This window comes from Crinia signifera, chromosome 1 (genome assembly GCF_055691185.1).
Source record: "Crinia signifera chromosome 1, ASM5569118v1, whole genome shotgun sequence".
NCBI lineage: Eukaryota > Metazoa > Chordata > Amphibia > Anura > Myobatrachidae > Crinia > Crinia signifera.
This window is the reverse complement of record NC_139217.1, coordinates 88,750,941-88,772,118: the sequence shown is the minus strand read 5'-3', so window position 1 is coordinate 88,772,118 and position 21,178 is coordinate 88,750,941. Positions and strand designations below refer to the sequence as shown.

The window sequence follows — 21,178 nt, the reverse complement described above, 5'->3', positions numbered from 1 at the left end:
TCCTCATTACCCTAACATTTGGAAATTGTAATACTATATCCCTAAACAGCATTTACTTCATCACTATTTGTTCTCAAAAGATTAGCCCAAAAATCCCTGAGTTAAGTGTAATACACTCAGCCATGACCACTGACATGAAGGAGAAGTAGCTGCAGCTTCTTGGGACGCCTCCACGAATAGACCACTCCTCCTACAGTACACGGCCCAGTCTTGCTCTTATGGCCGGCATTGCCTAATGACTTCCCTGTTAACTTGGCCAACATATATATCTATGACCTTGATTAATGCTAAATCTTTGCAATAAAGAAATTCTGCATTTCCTCGGGACATGTAAATGCATTTGCAAATCTTTCGTTTTTTCGACCTACTTTATGTCAATGTTACCTTCCCTCTAATTTTACGAAGGCTGTGTGCAGCAAAATATATTGGCTGTGAAACTTTGGAAGGAAATTTGGTACTTATGTAGTATCTGGGCTGCCGATTTTTTGATTGTATGCCTTAAGTTAAGGCATACAATCAGATGCGATGCGATGCGATATCGCATCGCATCGCATACGACCATGCGATGCGATGCGATGCGATGACCCGATTTTTCCATAGGATTCAATGTTAAAATGGACCGAGTCCATTTTAACATGGAATTCAATGGGAAAAAGGGGTCCTTTTCATACCCCTACTATCCAAGTGGGCATGGAGTTGGATATAAACCTGTGGCGAGCGTAGCGAGCCACCGAGCCCGAAGCGTGGCGAGCGAAGCGAGCCCCGCGAGGGGACGGTATTCTGTGTCCCCTCGCGGGGCTCGCTACGCTCGCCACGCTTCGGGCTCGGTGGCTCGCTACGCTCGCCACAGGTTTATATCCAACTCCATGCCCACTTGGATAGTAGGGGTATGAAAAGGACCCCTTTTCCCATTGAATTCTATGTTAAAATGGACAGAGTCCATTTTAACATTGAATCCTATGGAAAAATCGGGTCCATCGCATCGCATCGCATCGCATGCGATATGGTCGGGTGCGATGCGATGCGATGGACCCGATTTCAAAATCGGCAGCCCAGTTACTACATAAGTACCGGAAATTTTAATTTTTGTGCATCACTTATATCAGGGTTGTCGACTTCAGAAAGCTCCTCTCCGGGAGAATCCCGGAGAGGAGCATTTCAGCAGGCGTTCGGGGGGCGTGGCTTAAACGTGACCTCATCAAGCCCCGCCCCCATGAAGGAAAGTGCCTCAATTTGACGATCTCCGCGGAGGGGGCGGGGCTAAACGACGCGATGATGGCACTTTGGCCCCGCCCCCTCTCCGGAGATCGTCGGAAAAGGTAAATGAAACGCTGCGGCTGGGGTGGGGGAAGCCGCAATCAGGGGGGGGGGAGCGAGGGTCCCCCAAAATCCGGGAGGGTTGCCCACCTTTCCGGGAGGCCGGGAGGGTGACACGATTTTTGGGACCCTCCCGGACATTCCGGGAGAGTAGGCAACCCTGATTTATATATATATATATATATATATATATATATATATATAACAGGAAAACGACGTTCAGCATTTGTGTTAACTTTACTCCAAAATTATATTAAACATTCAAAACATTTAAACATTCAAAACACAGCACACAATGTAGTTAATGGGTGAAACACACATTAATTGAGTCCACAACTGCAAAAAGGGGACCACTGCTGCTTTGTACGCTCTGTTGTGCGCTTGGCAAGTTGTGTGCGCGCGCACATGTACACAGCTTAGAGGAAACACTGCTGTAGGGGGGCTGTTTTCGAAATGGGGGGCCCGTGATGGATATCAGAGCTACCTGCTGTGGCCCCAGCTTCCCAAAGAGATCCTTACTATTCGGGAGTATTCGCAAAATCTGGTGATTACAAACATTAGCATGTAGGTCGACAATCATTTTATGTTAACAGTTTGTAGTTATTAATTGACATGTGTTTATTTATTCTGGGATTATGAGCTTACTCATATTTTAGATTGCGGATTATAAATGTTGGTCTAAGCATCCACAGCACTGTTTTTTGTTATTTGGGAGGTTTTGGTTTCACCCAGTCCTGTATCATGCTTCTGTTTGTTTAACTCTGACATATAGGAAGACGCACCTCTCAGATACAGGCGCGGCTGTGAATCAATTTAATTACCCAATTTTTAATGCAGTTATTTATACAGATGTTATTTTACTACCCATCACCTTATGTAGTGTTGTTCCCTTTGCTATTTATAGTGGTATGCAGACCTTACTGCCAGCCCTGACAGTAGGAGTGGGGGATAGGTTCTCACCATGGTATTAGGTGGACTGAATGGATGTATGGATAACCTGGTACCTGTGAGCCTGGTAAGTCTGCTAATTGCACTGGGAATGCAAGCGAGGCCATCTTTGATGCCTATTATCCCTGAGCAATAAACGAGACAGGAGTGTAATATCCAGAACTACCAGCCAGCCCGAGTCCTTTGCAAAGAGCAGTAGATGGGCAACGCACAGTTGAATATTGCGGGGCAAAACAGTACATAAATAATGGATTATGGCCGGACTGACCGTCTGGCTCTTCTGACAAAGGTTTGATGATCTGGTGGGCCAGTCTGGTTGCACAAAGGTCTGGCTGAGCAGCTACACCTACCAGGGCTCTTATTGCCCAGCAGGCAGATAGACAGGGTCATGCCAGGGGGAAACTGCCACCTTCGCAAGAGAAGGCCACGCCCTTGTGAGGTATCAAAACCTTTTTTTTTTGTGCCCGCGTGACTACATCTTGTACACAGTAAGGGATGCTGGGGTGGAATATCTGGACACTATGCACATTTGCCTATTTAAATGAAGTCTACCATTAAATTTACCTTAAGTATAAAAAAAAATAAGTCCTCAGTGTGTTTTTTAGCCCCCTATACTGTATATCACACACACACACACACACACACACACACAAACACAAACACACACACACATACATACACACGTAATCATTAAGTGAAATCATTTCCAAGCTTCCTCTCTGGCTAATAACAGGAAAAGGAGAGGAGATATATCCTATCCCGAGCTGAGGAGCTTATGTCATGAAGATTAACCCTTTGAGTGCCAAAATATCCGCAAAAAAATGCGAGCGTGACTCACATTTGTTATATAAATTCAAATAAACGTTGTGTAAAAACAATATTATATTTCCTATATAAGGTAAACATTACAGGTCATTATGATGAATAAAAATGTTTACTTGCCAATTTTCACACCTATTTTGACAAATTCACTCGGCACTCAAAGGGTTAATGATAAGTTTATTAACATCTGCTCTTACTGTGGCTAGTCTGACCTGAACTGGTTAATATCAGTTACATCAGCTACCAAATATCTCACAGGAATATTATTTGGGTACTTGTTTCCTAGCACGGCCACAATCTTATGGATCGTGTACCTTTAAGTTTAGGTACACGATCCATAAGATGGACCCGATTTCCTTTGAAATCAGGTCCATTTTGCCGGCTAGGACACAATATCGGGGGCATCGCGTCGGTCGGGACCATTAACATTGGTCCCGACGCGACCGACGCGATGCCCCCGATATTTCCATAGGCTTCAATGTTAAAAAATATTTTAACATTGAAATCGTGTCGGGAAAGGTAAAATATCGGGGGCATCGCGTCGGTCGGGACCATTAACATTGGTCCCGACGCGATGCCCCCGATTTTTCCATAGGCTTCAATGTTAAAATATTTTTTAACATTGAAATCGTGACAAAATGTGAAAAATGTGAAATGGGCCAATATGACCCATTTCACATTATAGATGTCCCCGTCGTCACCCCACGATAGACGCCAACGGCGGTGCGCGTCCTCCGACCTTTTCATTCCCCTACTATCCACGTCGGCGTGGAGTTGAGAATAGAATAGTGTGGCGAGCGCAGCGAGCCACCGAGCCCGAAGCGTGGCGAGCGTAGCGAGCCCCGCGAGGGGACGCGTATAACTTCACAGGTATACGCATCCCCTTGCGGGGCTCGCTGCGCTCGCCACGCTTCGGGCTCGGTGGCTCGCTGCGCTCGCCACACTATTCTATTCTCAACTCCACGCCGACGTGGATAGTAGGGGAATGAAAAGGTCGGAGGACGCGCACCGCCACCCCTCGCGGGCTCGCTGCGCTCGCCACGCTTCGGGTTGGCGTCTATCGTGGGGAGGGGTGTACGCCGTTAAATTTGGGGGGGTTGGGAATATTTTACATTGAATCCAATGTAAAATAGGGTCCCAGGGACCCGATTTACATTTCATTCAATGAAAAAATCGGGTCGAAAATCGGTCGGTCGCGTCGATCGCATCGCATGCGACCAAATCGCATGCGATGCGATCGACCCGATTTTTCCGACACGACCACCCCGATGTAAATCGGGGTGGCCGTGCTAGGAAACAAGTACCATTATTTGTTTTAACAAATATATACATTTTATATGTTCAAGCAATTACCAGCCCGCCAAAATGACAGAACAACATAAAGCTGTGTACATAGCGACCATATTGCCAGTGATTATTTTTGCTGCAGCAATAAATTGCCAGGTGCACGCTCCGGTGTTCAGCCCCCGTATGGTCGAGCTGTTTCCCTCTGCGGCTCCCCCGACAGAGCCTCCTTCCTGTTCATCGGAGACCATCTCTGGTCATTGATGAAAACTGGACACTGAGCAATATATTGCACCGTGTGTACACAGCTTTAGAGTAATGTCAACGCTGGCGCCTGTGTACGCCCAAATAGAGCAACACTTGAATCTCCCACATACAGGTGAGGAGCAGCATTACTATTATATAGGATGCTTAGCTTTTTCATAGCTGAAATTTGCTCATAATGAGCCAGACTCCGAGTTACAGGACAGCAATGCTCTTCTTCAGTCTTCCATCATGTTCTAAGGCTCATAATGACAGGCTGTATTGTAAAAAGGAATTTATATACCAACAGAGAATATCTCAGGGTAAGTCCGATAAAGTAAACATGTCTGAAATAATTTGGCGATGTACAATGTGTTACTTTGCCAGATGATATCAGACTGTATAAATAAAGGCACTTTGTGGACTTTATTTTGCAGGTGTGGTTGTGATTACAGTGTGACAGATTGTTCATGCGTACACTGCCCTCTTCTCTAGGCTATCCGTCCTGCAGACTAGAGACCTGATCATTCCATTCAGGTAACACATTGGGAATAAGAATTTGACTTGCCTGTGACAGCATGCACCCCTTCAAGGCTTTAGGTAGGCCACAGCTTTACTGACAGCACCTCATATATATAACACTAACATACTATATACGTAAGCAGAGCAAGATCTCCTCTGAAGGGGAACCTAAGAATACTCTAAGTTACAAAGATGTTCTATTACCAAATAGAATATACAGGGTTGCGGGTTACATAGCATCAAAGATCTACGGTAATATAATTAATACATTGTAACGGAGGGCCTGATTCAGAAGTGGGCGCTGAAGTATCTAAATTGCAGGACCGACAATATGCAAATTCTAATGACAGCATTTCCCTTGTGCACCAGTGCAAGACGTACAAGCGGTCGGATGACCAACTTCACTGTCCATGGTCAGTGCAACTGTAACAATGGTACAGGGACACTCACCACCTATGCAGTATTGCTCGCAACTTGTAACAGCCTGCCCAGTGTCTCTATCCCAAACGCCTCGAAACAAGTCCTCTGTGGCTCTGCTTTTGGGAACACAGCTTTCACTGATACGCCCCTGACGCTCAGATAACACACCCACATTCCTCCCAACATTCTTTGGTGCCCAGTTGGGACACCCACATGGCCGGCACAGAAAGGTTGTGTGGCTTTGGGCAAAGGGGGTGGGATGTTCATGTTCAAAGCCACACCCATTTTCATCGCTGCTGCTAGGCAGAGCAGCGTGTGGCTGGGAGGACTACTACCAACTGTGCCCCCCCCACTGCAGGACACTGCTGACCGCAGGTGGGATGCGGGACCTTCCCCAAAGAATGGGACTGTCCCGCGAAAAATTGGGCAGTTGGGAGGTATGCATCCATCCATGAGACAGCATTTATTTTTTGTGAATGTTTCAGGCCACCTCGCAGTCACCACCCGGGAATGCCCATGGTTGAGTTCTGCCAGCTCTATTGCAAGTCACTCTGTGTGCAACAGCGGTCTCTGGCCCTTATTCTGGTTGACTCGCTCTGGTTGAGAATTCGCAAGGGGGACCGATATTTTGCGTATGCATTTGCGCAGCTGTGTTTCTGCGCATGTGCATATGATGGGAGCTTGTGAACACATTGATTAATCGGTTCGCCAAGTGCATGCTCCCTGCCTTTCGAGCAGGGTGTGGAGAGGGGCGTGGGGTGCTGGCCAAGGGCATTAACATATGTATACGCCCATCATTTCATGGGCATTCCCAAGAAAACGCTGGGCGTACATATGGTAATGTGGTCGTGATGCACGTGCGGAGGGCGGACAGTTGACATAACCGGATGTCAGTTGCTCACCCATATCACTGCATTGCTTCACTCAAATGTACGAGTGGTCTGGACCACCCATACATATGTGTGTGCCTTTCCCATCGCCGACCATCGAAAGATGTGGGAGGTTCCCACTGGCATGCAAATGGTTGTTTATGCAAAACATCCATTCGTGTGCCGGCGTGCGAATGGGTGGTGTCAGCTAACCATTCGCAAGGTGGGGTCAGAGTGATTTGCAAGGGTGCGAAATCGTGCCCGAGCGAATGAACCTGAATAAGGGCCTCTGTGTACAATCAGTGGAACTCATGCAGCATAGGGGTTGTTCTATCCTCACTATAATCTCCTCTGATTACATTTTACATTTAGACAGACAGGATGACCCCCTTTTACTTTTCAACAATCCAATATAGAACACAAACACACAGTAGAATGCAGGTATAATATACACAAATATATCATAAGTGAACTGTCAGCAGATCTAATGATGGCAGATTTAGAATCATAGTCCTTTCCATCAATGCTGCGCTGAGGGAAGGAATATATCCTATCTCTGTGCAGAAAATAAGGAGTACACACTTAAACAATATTGGCCCGATTTGACATTTCCAGGCAACTCGTTATGTGTGTATGCCCAATTGTGCGCTCTCATGGGTCACATGTGATATCTACTGGTCAACCATGCTACACACCCTACCAGAAGATATTGTGCACACTGCCATGCTGCAGAAGGCACCATAGCATCCTGCTGTCCTCCCCTGCATCATGCAAGTGTGTAAGCATGGGCATCACCCAATCAGGGTGCACCTAGTTCTAGTGCACGGCTGGCCAAACCAGTCCTCGAGATCTACCAACAGTTCATGTATTCCAGACCACCTAGCTGGTGCACAGGTGCAGTCATTACTGCTGCACTTATTCCAGGGTTGCCGACTTGCAAAAAATCCTCTCCGGGAGAAGCCCGGAGAGGAAGCTTTCATTATGAGTTTGGGAGGCGGGGCTTAACTGTGACGTCATTGTGCCATTTTAGCTCCACCCCCTCCTCTGAGACCCGCGGGTTGCGGCATTTAAATGCCGCGATCGGGGGGCTCAGTGGGGGTCCCCCTGATTCCGGGAGGGTTGCCCACTCTTCCGGGGGCCGGGAGGGGGGAGACTCCCGCAAATTCCGGGAGGGTCGGCAACCCTGACTTATTCCTATCCGGCACATTCTACAGATCCACAGGTAGCCTGGAAAATATGAACTGTTAGTAGATCTCGAGGACCTGTTTGGCCACCCCTGTTCTAGTGTGTAACCAGCCTAAGATGGAGAGAATTGTTATGATCTTCCCAGGATGACTCTAAAAATTGAGAACTTAAAGCCCACATACACAATTGGATGAAAAAACGACCAAATCGGCCCTGTGTATGGGACCTTTACTAAGGAATACTGTAAAGTTCAGAATTAAGCTACTGTAAATCTGGACAAACCACTAGAGTTAGCTTACTTGACATGAATGCATGTGAATATATTAAACAAACATACGACGATGAAAGGCATGACAGGGTTTTTTGTTTGTTTTAAATTTCATGCATGTACAATATTGCTCCCACAGAATCAGAAGCAATTTGCGATTGGGGTCATTGGAGCCATCGTGCCCTCTGTCTCCTCCAGCACCATAGAGGTGTACTGCCTGTAATACCCTGATGTGGCCCTGAGTCTAAAAAGTGGCCATACACATGCAGATTTATCTTCAGATCTGGCTGGTTGGAACAAAAACATGGTTATGGATGAGAGCAAATGACAGTTGACCATTTGCTTGGAAATGCTGGAAAACTGAAAAACTGTCACTCATCCATAACCATGTTTTTGTTCCAACCAGCCAGATCTGCAGATAAATCTTACTAGTGTATGGGCACCTTAACTAGGCTGCATCACAATTTTTAATGCCATATTTTTACGCTAGCCACCCTGCATCCCAGACAAATTGAGTTTATCTTTTTTCCCATTTTACCGGGGCCCGGCCGACCTATCTGCGACACTGGTTACAACAGAATGAAACTTTGGCCTACTCTGTATGAGGCCATCTTAACGCATGGGGCGGTATTCAATGTCCTGAATCGCTGGTTACAGTGATTCAGATTTAACATTCGCCTGCCAATCGCCGGTTTTTAGCAGTGAATCGCCATGCATGGGGATTCGTGGGGAGTCGCCAAGTCACCCTATTCAACGTGGCTGAGAATCGCCGGCCCTAACGGCGATTCTCAGCCATACCGGCGTTTCCCTACACAGCCTCATTAATGTAGTCAGTTGTTTAAAAAATCGCAGATAAATGCTAGAAACAAGCAAATTACCCTGGACAAACGCTTCCCATACAGCAGACGGCAAACGCTGGGAAATCTGGTCAAAGGGCAAACGAAGGAGTGAGGTGGGGAGGAGAATCATGGGTAAGTGAGGTGCACCATGGGTAAGAACAGTGCTTTGTGGGAGAAAAAAAAAATACCTGAAAAAATTAAATATATATTTGTATAGCACTTCTACGACCATGACATCACACAAGGGCAGCAAATAATAATACATTAGACTTGCATAGTTAAATAGAGCACTTAAAACCAATTATTTCACATGTTCCTATAAAAGTTCACCATAAAAAGATGACGAGGGGCACTCGGAGAGGAACGGCGATATGAAAGAAGAAAAAGGAATCGCCAACTTCACATTGAATACACTTTTGGCGATTCCCCTCAACTACCGTCGATTCCCCATGAAAAATCCTATACACAAAAAACGGCGATTTGTACAGGAAAACATTTGGCGATTGCAGCTTCATTCACCGGTCGTCAACGGCGATTCTAGCTCATTGAATACGGTGATTCGCATTTGGAGCTCCAAAAATCACCGTCAGCCACGAAAAAACCCCGGAATCGCCATAAAACTTGGCGATTCCGGCTCATTGAATACCGCCCATGGGCTCAATGGGCAGCTGCCCAAGGGCACCCCATATCTAGGTGCCTCAGACCCGGAAGTCCAGCGCCGGCGCCGCATCACAAAGGACAGCTCTTATCGCAAGAGCTGTCCCCTGTGTTACTGATCGCATACGTTACAGCATATGCGAGCATTAAGTATGCGAAGCCCGGTGGAGGGGGGCTGCGGATGATAGAACATCCCGCCCTGTATGTGTTCTCTGGTCTCTGGATCTATTATATTTTTCCCCAATAATAAAAAAAAAATCGGTACTTGTGTATTTTGGCGGCGCCCATCGCATCGCATACCATAAGGCATACGATGGTATGCGATGCGATATTGCGATGCTGTACAATGTCGTACAATTTTAAAATTGTACGACATTGTACATGGCATACAATGCCATACACAATGCGATGCGACCCTAATGGGTGCTTACAATGTGAAATGCACCCCCACGCCACCCCCTCCCCCCACTATAAACGTGAACCTGAAGCGTGGCGAGCGCAGCGAGCCCGCGAGGGGCGGCGGTGTGCGTCCTCCGACCTTTTCATACCCCCACTATCCACGTCGGCGTGGAGTTGAGAATAGAAAGTGTGGCGAGCGCAGCGAGCCTCCGAGCCCGAAGCGTGCCGAGCGCAGCGAGCCCCGCGAGGGGACGCGGATAACTGCAAAGCCCGCGAGGGGACTCCGATACCTGTGAAGGTATCCGTGTCCGCTCGCCACGCTTCGGGCTTGGTGGCTCGCTGCGCTCGCCACACTTTCTATTCTCAACTCCACGCCGACGTGGATAGTGGGGGTATGAAAAGGTCGGAGGACGCGTACCGCCGCCCCTCGCGGGCTCGCTGCGCTCGCCGCGCTTCGGGTTCACGTTTATAGTGGGGTGGGGTGGGGGATGGCGTGGGGGTGCATTTCACATTGTAAGCACCCATTAGGGTGCTTAAAAGCACCCTTTATGGTGCTTATACGATCTTTCATCGCATAGGGGGCAAAAATCGCGTCGCATGCTACGCGATGCATGCCATGCGATGCGATGCGATATAAATATCACGCGATGCACATCGGGGGCGCCGCTATAATGCACAAGTACCAAAAAATCTATTTTAAAATCATAATTTCAAAAATCATAATTTCTATTTTCAAAGAGCATTTCTGACATCACTAACCGGGAAAGCATTTCCCAACAAGCCCTACCATCTATAACCTGAATGGTATGGCTGGTATGTGTGCGCACTGCCTGGAAGCAATCTTCCAGTACATTACAACATCATTGCATAATGTGTACAATAAGAGGACATATTACACAAATGAATCAGACTTTATTTTTCTGACCTAATTATATACATGGAGATGCTGTCAGCTATTTTATTAAGTAATGTTTTTAAATTTGGATGGGTTTTCATATATTGTGTTACATCCTATAAAATGCTTAGCACAGTATTGTTGTTTGTTGTGTCTATAGCACACAAATCTACAGCACATACTTGCCTACTTACAGGCTGTTCCCTGGGAGCAGCCATCCTGCCCCCACATTACCAGCATTGTAAAGAGGGGGGCTGGGCTAAGATGCCACAATTTAAAGCGTCTCGCGCCATCGCACACCGTCTTCTCCCTTCTCGGCAGATGGAGCTAGGGTGTGGAGGTGAACGACTGGAGGGAGGGGGGGGCTAGATGCTGGAGACTTGCCTACTTGCCATCCAATTTTCAGGAGAGTATGAAACAATGCTACAGTAGATAACATAGTTACATAGTTTGTAAGGTTGAAAAAAGATGTCAGTCCCTCGAGTCCAACCTATTATTACTTTATGCTATATTTATCTATTATCCTATTTTCTAAAGCCACATACACACTAGGCGACTCCCCCAACGCCAATATCGGTGATGGCATGGACCCAGTGTGGGGTGCCGGCATTGGCAAGTGCATACACACTTGCCGATACCAGCTCCGAAGTGATGGTTGCATGGTTGTCGTTAATGAGGGCCTCCCTTGCCTGAATATGCTGGACGAGGGAGAGGGTCGTTAACGATGTGTTATGGTGAAAAATCGGCTCCTTATTTCCTAGGCATTGGGCTTGGCATGATGTATATATCTGAGAATGAATTTCTCCCTGGCGCCAACTATTACTCCATCAAATGAATCAATGGGCCTAATTCAGCATTGATCACTAACTAGAGAATGTGTATTCAGGACGATTTCCAGATGACTGCGCGTCCACAGTGTTCGCACTGCGCTTACTCATATTGTGAATATATTTAGCATAGCAGTAACAGATATTCTTCTAGAACATCTCACTGGTCGGATAAGTGTGGTGTAGGTCTGCTGTGGACTGTGGTAAGTGTTCCTTGTCCCGGGCTGGTGAGTGTCTACTGTTGCTGATCATATGTCATGTCAATCATCCAGATGTAAGTAAAGTATGTACAGTGGGGGAATTGCTAATTGGCAAGAGACACTGCTATGAGTTTCATTAATTTGTGTTTAAACTGGAAATGTAAATGGCCCCAAAAGAATTCTTAACATGTTAATTTACAAAAAAAAAATTCTGCCTAGATATAAATGTCTTTTAATTAGACTAAAGGGAGTTGGAGTTGCTATTGCATCTCAGAGTAACTATGTATAAGTCATTAAACAGATAAGGTGCTCGCTTTCATTTAAATTGCATGAAAGGATCATTTTTCATTGATATTAGAGGTATTCGGCTGTGGTGTATGATCGCCACCTCTCCAATGTTTTTGGACCTTCCTGATTCCAATGAATTGGATGCCCTAAGGGTTACTGGAATGTTATTCTGGGTAGTTAGGCTCTTTTTTTATTGTAGAGATGTTCTGCATAATTTCATTTTCCTTTTCGTCTGCCCCCACATACGGTTGCCCACATGGGCATTTTTATTAAAGAAATTACTCCTTTCATATCACAAGAAATGTACAGGTTGAGTATCCCATATGAAAAATACTCGGGACCAGAAGAATTTTGGAAAACGGTATATTCCATATTTTTATATTTCAATGATGTATCTTGAGGTATCTTGCATTTATGTTGTACTAATACATCAAACACATGAAATGCACACAAATATATTTTATTTTTGCATAAAACAAGGTTTCAAAACATGAAACAAAGTTTGTGTACTGTCTCAGGTACGGAATGTGAATGTCAAGCAATCATTTTCTTGCACATATTTAGTGCCAGCTACATATCATGTCCCCAGTAGTGCCAGTTACATATCATGTCCTCAGTAGTTCTCTTACAGATGTCCCCAGTAGTGCCAGTTACATATCATGTCCTCAGTAGTGCTGTTACAGATTTCCCCAGTGGTGCCAGTGGGATGCAGTTTAAATCCCGGCGGTCGGGATCCCGGCGTTCAGAATCCCGACCGCCGAAATCCCGACAGTTTCTCCCTCCGTGGGTGTCCACGACACCCCTGGAGGGAGAATAAATTAGCGTGCCAAGCGTAGCGAGGCACCGGGCCCGCTGCGTGGCGAGCGCAGCGAGCCCGCAAGGGGGGGCGATCCACGTCCCCCCCTTGTCAGTATTTCGGCGGTCGGGATTCCGGCGTCGGGATTTTGACCGCCGGGATCCCGACCGCCGGGATTTCATACTGAATCCGTGCCAGTTACATATCATGCCCCCAGTAGTGCTGTTAAAGATGTCCCCAGTGGTGCCAGTTACATATCATGTCCTCAGTATTGCCAGTTACATATCATGTGCTCAGTAGTGCTGTTACAGATGTTCCCAGTAGTGCCAGTTACATATCATGTCCTCAGTAGTGCAGGTACAGATGTCCCCAGTAGTGCTAGTTACATATCATGTCCCCAGTACTGCCAGTTACATATCATGTCCCCAGTAGTGCCAGTTACATATCATGTCCTCAGTAGTGCCAGTTACATATCATGCCCCCCAGTAGTGCCAGTTACATATCATGTCCTCAGTAGTGCCAGTTACATATCATGTCCTCAGTAGTGTCAGTTACATATGAAGTCCTCAGTAGTGTTGTTACATATCATGCCCAGAGCCGGATTAACAATGGGCCTGATGGAGCTATAGCTCCAGGCCCACTCTCCAAATAGGCCCATTTTGTAGCTGAGGGTCAGGGCTTTCCAACGAGACCAGCCCCGCGTCGCTAGCCCCCCGGGAACCGGAGATACCGCCAGGCAAACCTGGAACGTTTTTCCCTATAGGATAACATGGGACCCGCTAATTCCGAACTCCACCCGGTTCCAACGGCTGCCAGTTCCCCCTTCGCCATCACAGAAACTTGAGGTTGATCTCAGTCGAACCCAAATCGCTGGGCCTTCAATCTGATACCTGGCCCATATGGGTTCATTGGTTCTAGAGATATTGCAGGTAAAACTATTTTTTTTTTTCATTTCTGAAATTTAATTTCATGGCTGTTCATGTTGTTTGAGGACAGATTTCTCTAGAACCAAACGGCCCAGTTTCACGGGACCAAAATTATTCGAAGGCTACATGTAAATGGGTCAGTTGGTTCCGAAGATATAGCTGGTTGTTTAAAGGGGGGCGGGGGTGGTTTTCTCTCTCCCTCACACCAGAAAATGCAGGGACTAGGCTGGTGAAAAGGGGCCAGTCCGAGAATGTCCCTGCATGATCCTGGGACCATATTCCCTGCTTTTTCTGGTATGAAAGGGGTATTATTTCAAAAAGCCGGGACATGCAGTGCTCTGAATACAGCCGGGCAGCCCCCTGCTCTCTGCCCGGCTGTTAATGGCTGTCAGTTCTGCCCGGCGGCGACTGTCCCCCAGTTACCGCGAGCATGTATTCCCCCTTGGCATTGAGCATGTAATCCCACATGGCAACGAGCATGGAACCCCTGGCAATGAGCATGGAACCCCTGGCAATGAACATGGAACCCCTGGCAATGAACATGTAGGTAAGCATCATTTTTAATAGGCATTATGGTGTTTGGCATAATACGTAATGGAGATTATGGTGTGAGGCTTAACATGTAATGGGCATTATGGTGTAAATTTTTAATGTGCGCCATATTGTGCATTATTGCTCAATCTGTTTGGTATAGTGCCGGCATGTCCAAACTATGGCCCTCCAGCTGTGAAACTACAAGTCCCATCATGCATTGCCACAGTTTTGCAATTAGGGAATGCTAAAACTATGTCAAGGCTTGCTGGGACGTGTAGTTTCACAACAGCTGGAGGGCCACTGTTTGGACATGCCTGGTATAGTGTGTATTTTGGCTCAATCCATGTGGAAAAATGTGAATTTCGCCTTAATCTGTGTGGCGTAACGTGAATTTTGACTCAGTCTGTGTGCCATAGTGTAAATTTTTGCTCAGTCGGTGTGAATTTTGTCTCATTCCATGTGGCATAATATGTAAGAAGCAAGTACAGTATAAGGGGTTACTATTGTGTTGCATGATTTGTATAAGGTGTATATGGTGTGGTAAATTTAGGTTACCACATAAAAGGTGCTGACATATTGTCTACCAAGTTTGGGTTTTCAGTATTTTTTTATGACTGGAGTGCCGCCTCACCCCGCAAGTATTTTAGGACATCGGCATCCTGCGGGTGCACCTTTGGAGGTCACCCGCCAATATATCTCCCTGCATTTTTCCTATGCCAGCCCCCTGCCTTTTCCAGGCATATATAATTAGTTGAAAGTATTTACACAAATACAGACACACCCATGAGCAGACCACCCAACCAGAACACTGGTCACGCCCCCCACATTATAAAGTGCTGGCCACAACCCCTATTATTGCGCATAATAGGCCCTTGATCATTTTCAGCTCCAGGCCCATTTAGACCTTAATCTGGCTCTAATCATGCCCCCAGTAGTGCCAGTTACATATGATGTCCTCAGTAGTGCAGGTACAAATGTCCCCAGTTGTGCTTTTAGCAAGAATTATTTTTTTCCACTTTCTAAAATGTATGGTTTTCGGAATAATTTGGAAAAGGGATAATTGGATAACTGATTATTTGAATATTTGGATAAGGGATACTCAACCTGTATTAGTTAATCTTGTACACTTTCTTGGTTTGTGTGTATATGAAAAGGTTAATCGGTTTTGTTGAAGTATTGGTTTGTTCGTTAAAGGATCTGCAATTGTGGCACTGATGAAATCCCTTTGTTTTTCTATTGCTGTTGTATATGACTTTGCAAGCAATTTTGCGCAAATTTTCCTACCCAACCTTAAGGTGCCCACACACGGTATGCTTTGTACTGCATGTGTTCTGTACTAGATCACATCGCATCGCATATTCAGATTGAGCACCTCTCGTTCACGGGTAGGGATCACCAGAATGTCCCCACTGGTGATTGCCTGCGGAGAGGTGCTCCATCTGACTGGGATATGGCACTGCGAGGTTACAGGATGAGATAGGTCTGCGAGGTTACAGCATAGTTGCCTACCCTCCTGCATTCTGCAGGAGACTCCCTGAAAAGCAGCACTCACCCTCTCTCCCTCATTTGTGTAGCAATCTCCCTCATTTCACCTAGCCCACATTACACTGTTACATTTTGGTGGAGAAAAGGGAATGAGAGATTTACATTGAATCATCAGCACCATTTCCCAGCACTTTACTAAGTATAGTAGCTTACTGCTTTGGGGCTCATCTACATTTGGATATAAGTAATTTTATAAGATTCCTCTCAGGTGTAGCAGTACACACCCAAGCTTCTAGGTGCCGCGTTCACAATCTCTTTTCACATTCTCTCCAGATATGGAACTAGACACGCCCATTGGGTAAAACATGACATGCCCCCACAATGGGGTGCTATGTAAATCTATATTACCAACTATAATCTCCCTGAAACTAGTTTTCAAAAGTAGGGAAGTATGGGTTACCGGATGAGATAGGACTGCGAGGTTACAAGATGGGATAGCACTGCAAGTGTACAGGATGGGATAGGACTGTGAGGTTATAGGATGGGATAGCACTGCAAGGTTACAGGATGGGATAGCACTGCAAGATTACACGATGGGATAGCACTGCAAGTGTACAGGATGGGATAGGACTGTGAGGTTATAGGATGGGATAGCACTGCAAGTGTACAGGATGGGATAGCACTGCAAGGTTACAGGATGGGATAGCACTGCAAGATTACACGATGGGATAGCACTGTGAGGTTACAGGCTGAGATAACACTACGAGGTTACACGATGGGATAGGACTGTGAGGTTATAGGATGGGGGGATAGTCATGCAAGGTTACAGGATGGGATAGCACTGCAATATTACACGATGGGATAGCACTGTGAGGCTACAGGCTGAGATAACACTGCGAGGTTACAGGATGGGATAGCTCTTTGGAACTGAACAGTGTACTGTGCTTTGTCTCCTCTCTAGAATTAAACAGCTTGACAGATATGGGCAGCTGATCCTGATGAATTCCTCTGCTGCAGATACAGGGGAGTTTAGCTGCTGGGGCCAGCTCTGTGACAGCACCGGTTGCAAAAAGGATGAATCTAAGACTGGATCCACGTACATTTTCTTCACAGGTAACAAACTCAGCTCAGTTTACCCTGTTGGTGAAAGATTAATATACAGTGCATCTGGAAAGTATTCACAGCACTTCACTTTTTCCACAATTTGTTATGTTACAACCTTATTTCAAAAATGGAATAAATTAATGTTTTCCCTCAAAATTGTGAAAAAAGGCTTTTGAGATTTTTGCAAATTTATTAAAAATAAAAAAATAACAAGTCACATTTACATACTGTAAGTTTTCACAGCCTTTGGTCAATATTTGGTTGATGCACCTTTGGCAGTAATTACAGCCTCAAGTATATTTGAATATGATGCCACAAGCTTGGCACACCTATCTTTGGGCAGTTCCTCTTTGCAGCATCTTTCAAGCTCCATCAGGTTCTAAGCTATTTAGAAAAAATATAAAATCAACTAAATTGTTTTTATGTGTCATCCTTAGATTCAGTTATGTGACGAGCAACAAGACTGGTAGCCACCATCTCTGGATTTGCTTATTAAATTGAACAGAATTGGGTCCAGATGCACTAAGCTTTAAAAGTGATAAAATGGAGAGTGATAAACCACTAGCCAATCAGCTCCTACCTGCCATGTCACAGACTGTGTTTGAAAAATGTCAGGTGATTGTTTGGTTGTTTATCACTCTCTATTTTATCACTTTTGAAGCTTAGTGCATCTGGCCCATGGTTTGATTTGGTCCTGGACCACCAATTCAAGGCACCTTTGCACACACACATACAGGGAACCACTGACCTAGAGCCTAGATTACACTTGTTATTGATAGAGTGTTAATACAGGTTGGCCACCGATTTTCTGGAACTTCTTTTAATCCGGACACATTAGGTGCCAGGGGGAAGATAGGCTGCAGGCAGTGTCGTAGCTATGCTGTGGCAGACCCCGCCTTTGCTTGGAGGAGCCAGGGTCTGCGGGGTCTGCTGGGTGCACTGAGAAGAAAAGGTCTGCACACAGAGTTGGTGCTGGCTGCTTAGCACTCTCTGCAGGCAACAGCCGGGACAAGCGCTCTCCCTGCTGCTCCTGTCAAACAGCTGACAGGCAGCAGCAAGCTACAGCAGGGGAGGAGAAAGCTCTGCAGCCCGATCCCCCTGGCCGGTCTTCTCTCCCCTCAGGTAACACAGCAGGCTGCAGCTCAGAAGCTTCCTCTCTGCACACAGTGCAATTCCTTCTGTATGTGTTGCTCCGCCCCCAGATCTCCCGCTATAGCTCCTCCGTTCCGCTGTCCTCCCCTGCTTCCTGTGACAGTGAGAAGTATATGGATGTACAGCGCTAGGTTTGTAACTAAAAAAAGTATACACTACCACATGTGAATAATTTTATAACATTTATTATGACAAAAAGTATAATTTACTGAGAGCTCTCATAATAAACAATAAAAGGCATATAATAAAAACAATTAATGTAATTAGACAGAAGCTCTCTGTTGGGAATGGGCTCCACAAGATATAAATGCACCAGCACGTTATATTTACAAGATGGAGACTGGGGGATGTTGAAAAGTCTCCTTAATTATGTAGCTGCATGGGTTATGTCCTAATCCGGATAAATGCCCAGATTTGTTATGGGCAGTCCTTTTGGTATATGCATACCTTGCATGACACTGCTGGAAACTGCTGAAATGAAAAAGTCCTGGAAACGATGGTAGAACTGGTCCGGAATAAGGTGCAGGATATGGTGCAGTCTTGGTAATGTGCTAAGAGGCAAATTGGGGTGCGGTGGAGAGGTGCTGGATGGTGCTCAACGCGTTTCTACGCTAACTCATGTCTTCATCAGGAGCTCCTGATGAAGGCGTGAGTTAGGCTGTGGGAGGAAGTCAGGCTGGGGGAGTTTAGGAATTAGGTAGCGGGGGGTGTGAGAGAAAGCTGCGCTGGAACCCAGGGTACCAAATATCAGTGGTCAGCCTCCCATATGCTTGAGAACCACTTACTTTGGGTACTGGGGAGACGATACACTAAACTGATGACTGGAGTATGGAAACCCTGATTTACACTGTACACTCCGGACATGGGGCCTTATTTTGGTTCATTCTTTCTGACAAAATCCTTCTTAGATGGGCAAAACCATGTGCACTGCAGGTGGGGCAGATGTAACATGTGCAGAGAGAATTAGATTTGGGTGGGGTTTTACTTCAAAGTGAGATCTATATTGCAGTGTAAAAATAAAGCAGTCAGTATTTACCCTGCACAGAAACAAAATTACTCACCCAAATCTAATTATCTCTGCACATGTTACATCTGCCCCCCCTGCAGTGCACATGGTTTTGTCCATCTAAGAAGGATTTTGTCAGAAAAAATGAACCAAAATAAGGCACATGGAAAGGTAATAATGTGTATTCCGGGAAGAAATCTGCCAGTTGTTGCTGTGTGATTAAGATTCTAGCTTGTGTTTGCTAAGGCTCCTGCTCCAGAAGGATAAGGGCTACTGTATATGGAAGATACAATGCTGCCCATTGTACTTTTGCACTCACGGAAGCTGGAGATCAGGATCAGGCGGGATCAGAACAGTAGCTGTTTGCAGAATAATTATTAGTAAGATCGGATTAGCTGCTGCCGGATGCATTAACTTATTAATATTGACTTTACTGCTGGTGGGGAACTTTAACTACTCACACTTGTTATGTATTAACATTATGTAGTGAGAATACCACCAGAATATCACACCCATACTGTATGTGCTTGCTGAACATTTCATTCCAAAAACATGGCCATTATATCAAATTGGTCCCTCATTTGCTCTTATAACAGCATCCATTCTTCTGGAAAGTCTTTCCCCTATATTTTGCCCCATGACTGCTGCTGTGATAAACACCCATTCAGCCACAAGTGCATTAGTCAAGCCGATCCCCTGGGCAAGCCCCCAGCATGACCAAAATGGGGGCATGGATCTCTGGCTCGGCGTTGCACTGGAGGTCATGCCCCATCACGCTTAGCTAGGTCCTTGTCCTGGTGAGCACATCTGAAAAGTTGCAGGTATGAACTATGTAAGTTCATTCCTTTTTACAAAATGTTCCGTTCCTGGATTTCCTTACCAGTGGCAGTTGTAGAGGTGAGGCTGCAGCACAGTACAAAATTCAAATAGTGGAGCACTGGAGCCACTCCCACTGCCAAACATCACCAGCAAGGACTTGCTTGAATTTTGACTATGCTTATGCCCCACATCTGCAACTGACACTCAGTAGCGCACGCAGGGGGGGTTTCTGAGTACCCAGAAACCCCCCCAGGAGTCTAAGGGCCCTCGTCTGAAAGCTGAGGATCCCCTCTTTCCATGGGTACAAGAATTTTAAAAATCGGCCCTTGGGAACCGGAGATATCTTACTTCAAAGCAGTGGTCCCCATCCAAGCCTGTTAATTGCTTTTCCAGGCAGATATTTCAGGTTCTGTCTGTCTGGCAGCTTGTCTCTACTGTTCCCAGCACCAGAGATATCAGCCTTCCAGCTGCTGGTTACTGCTCCAGCTCCACACACCTGGTACGTAGTTTTATATACTCGTTGGCAGATTGCTCTGCCTCCTGAACTCTGATCCCCTAGTCCCCAGTACCATTTGGTAGGTGGGATTATCTAGCTTTTAATTCCATTAAAATCTAAGAAATCTATTTCTGAGAACTGGAGATATCTTCAGTCAAGCAAACTGTCCTCCCACCAGAAAATGATGAATAATAAGCCCACTCCACTATACACCCCTCCTCTGCATATTAAACATCCTCTTCCACCCTGGAAGTTATGTATCAGGGCCCCTTCATTCAGCCCAAGGCCCCCTTCTCCCACCCCATCTCCCACCATCTGTGCAGTAAAGGGGTAATAAGTGGAAATTACTGATCCAGGCCCTACATGCTGAGCGGTTGATAAAATACCCCCTACCACCCGCGGGAAATCAAAGCTTCCCCCCACCCCTATCACTGGAGGATCGGTAGGTGCCCCAATACATTGCTATGCCCAGAGGTCTACACTGCTGTTGACGCCCCTATATGAATATATATATGTATATGTATATATATATATATATATTTTATTATTATTATTATTTATATACATTTTGTCTATCTTTAATACTTTAACTGACCCGGCATATACTGGGTCACCTAAGTGTCCATCTCCGGCGCTTTGCACCGCCCCTCTGGAAACCCCCTTCTGAAAATCCTGCGTTTGCCCCTGACACTGGCAACAAGGTCCATCAACAAAGCATTTTGTACCTAGTGGAATGGGTCACGTTGGAGGGTATACCGTAGTAGTGCCACACATTGGCCCTTATTCAGATCTGATTGCAGTACAAATTTGTTATGTCCACAGGAGAAGAGGGGAAAGAGGAAGGAGTGTGACTTACTCAGGATATCAGTGAGAGACT

At 45.9% G+C, this 21,178-nt stretch overlaps 1 protein-coding gene across 1 annotated transcript in view; it reads left to right on the top strand.

Moving 5' to 3' along the window:
* The window catches only part of PDGFRL (platelet derived growth factor receptor like), an 85,107-nt gene that overhangs the window by 52,955 nt on the left and 10,974 nt on the right, over positions 1 to 21,178 (top strand). Inside the window, exon 3 of the mRNA XM_083169609.1 lies at positions 16,686 to 16,837. Within this exon, the coding sequence (XP_083025735.1) occupies positions 16,686 to 16,837 (152 nt within the window). The remainder of the gene's footprint in view (positions 1 to 16,685; positions 16,838 to 21,178) is intronic.